This window comes from Macrotis lagotis, chromosome 3 (genome assembly GCF_037893015.1).
Source record: "Macrotis lagotis isolate mMagLag1 chromosome 3, bilby.v1.9.chrom.fasta, whole genome shotgun sequence".
In the NCBI taxonomy this organism is placed as follows: Eukaryota; Metazoa; Chordata; class Mammalia; order Peramelemorphia; family Peramelidae; genus Macrotis; species Macrotis lagotis.
In genome coordinates, this window is record NC_133660.1 from 290,134,710 (window position 1) to 290,136,954 (window position 2,245).

The 2,245-nt window shown below is 37.1% G+C and overlaps 1 protein-coding gene across 1 annotated transcript; it reads right to left on the reverse strand.

Annotated features, from left to right (window-relative positions):
- Positions 1-800: 800 nt before the first annotated feature.
- LOC141519475 (olfactory receptor 14I1-like) lies at positions 801-1,361 on the reverse strand. Its single transcript, XM_074231710.1, has one exon. The coding sequence runs from the start codon at positions 1,359-1,361 to the stop codon at positions 801-803; it is 561 nt and encodes a 186-aa protein (XP_074087811.1).
- Positions 1,362-2,245: the final 884 nt, after the last annotated feature.

The window sequence follows — 2,245 nt, forward strand, 5'->3', positions numbered from 1 at the left end:
TACTAATATGGAAGTATGCAAGTGAAATAGGAACAGGATAATCCACTAGAATAGATAAGAAATTCATTAAGAAATTAATGCTGATGTAAATAATACAAAATAAATATAATAAAAATATTTGAAAAATGTGAATTGCAAAAAATTAGGTGTAAAGAAGTCTAATTAACCTTGAAGTATGAATAAAGATTTTGTTCAAAATCATAGCCTCAGAAACAAATGAAGGGATGATAGTTCTCATATTCTCATCTTTAAAATAGAAAAAATAGGATCAAAGAGTTTATGATTGAAAAAATAGCTGGAACAAACACACTTGCACACATGTGCAAATATGGATATACTGACATAAGTATTTGGAAAGATGAATACATCTTCAATATTCCAGGAAAGAAAAGCACAATTTCACAGAAAGATAAATGGAAGTAAAAGAAAGTGAGAAGGCAGGAGGCTAATTTTGCACAAGATTATCTACTGCTTTTGAGGGGATCCAGTATTACTCCACTGATTCCTCTGATGACATGGTTGACCAAAGTCAGTGGGGCAGCACCATGACAGTTTCACTATAGAGCACAGCCACTGGCAGGATGGATTCATATTATGCTAAAATAAATAATAGACTTATTCCATCCTGGTAATCTTTCATCTAAAGGATCATTTTCCTGGGTGGCTTTATTTTAGCTCCCTCTTTTCTCTCCTTTAGCCTACCTTATATATGAATCATTTTTGCATATTTGATAATGCAAATATATAGTTTACAATGGGGGGGTATGTTTTCCAGGAGGGGGAATAAATCATCCTCCTGATCAGCTCCTCATGGCAACTATAATCTTCTGGTTCCTCAGACTATAGATGATGGGGTTCATCAGTGGAGACAATGCTGTATAGGACAATGCGATTAGAAGGTTTTGAATCAGTGACGTATCAGATATGCCACTGAGGATTGCAAGCGTTATTGAAATGATGAACAACAGGAGAGTAATTAGCTGAGGGGAGCACGTGGAAATGGCCTTGTAGCGCCCTTCCACAGAGGGAATCATGAGGACAGTGGAGAAGATACGAACATATGAAGAAACTAAAATGGTAAAGCAGAATAAGAAAACACATAAACTTGCCAGAAATAATATAAATTCAGTATGAAACGCATCAGGGGGTAAGACTTTGAATACATGAGGGCCATCACAGAAAAACTGGTGAATCACATTAGATCCTCTGAAGGGCTGGCGGAACATGTTACCTATGTGGGCAACTGAATAAATGAGCCCACTGAGCCAGGAACCTGACACTGCCCCGAGACAATGTGCCGGATTCATGATGATACCATAATGTAGGGGGTGGCAAATGGCCACAAAGCGGTCATACGACATGACCACAAGCAAAGCAAACTCTGCTGATGCAAAAAAGGAAAGAAAAAAGATTTGAACAGCACAGCCAAGGATGGACAGAGAATGAATGCCAGAGAAAGAATTCACAATGAATCTAGGAAAAATGACTGAGATGGTACAGACATCCAGGATGGATAAATTGCTCAGAAAAAAAAAATAAATAAGAGAGTGAAGGTGTGAGTCAGTAATAATTGCAACAAGGGTGAGAAGATTCCCCATCAGGGCCGCTAGATAAATCATCAGGAAGACAACAGCATGTGGGACCTACAACTCCCGTATGTTGGAGAACTCTGCGATGATGGAGAAATTGCTCATTCCTGTTAGGTCATAAAAAACCATTAAGAGTATCAGAAAAAAAGTAATGAAATTACAGAAGAAGTAAAATACTCATTTAGAAAGAACTTGAAAATTATTCTATCTAATGAAAACTGAACAAAAAAATCATTCCACATTTTAAATCAAAAGCCACTGAAGGCAGAGCATTCAGTTGGAATGGAGAGGCTAAAATGCTTCCAAAAATTCTGGGACAACATATTTTGCAGAGAACAAAGTGAGACAGAGAGAGTTAGGGGACTTGCCCAGGATCACAAAGACAATAAGAGTCTGGAACACAATGGAACTAAAGAACTAACTTTGGCACTGTCATTCTATAGTGCTACAAAGTTGCTCAGTTATTCTATCCCACATCTAAATGATCAACAAATGCTCATTAAGATTTTGTAACTAGCTCTAACTAAATAGACTAGAACAGAGTAGAAATTTCATCTCTCCTAAAGTGTTCCCCAGTAATTTGTTTCTTTGCTCCTCTATTTACAATTTTGTTGAGCCGTTTTTTGCATTTAACAGACATGTCAAGAGCTCAGAAT

Bases quoted from the DNA above. Each gene is read 5' to 3' on its own strand.
- LOC141519475 (XM_074231710.1), bottom strand. From the start codon at position 1,361: ATGTCGTATGACCGCTTTGTGGCCATTTGCCACCCCCTACATTATGGT.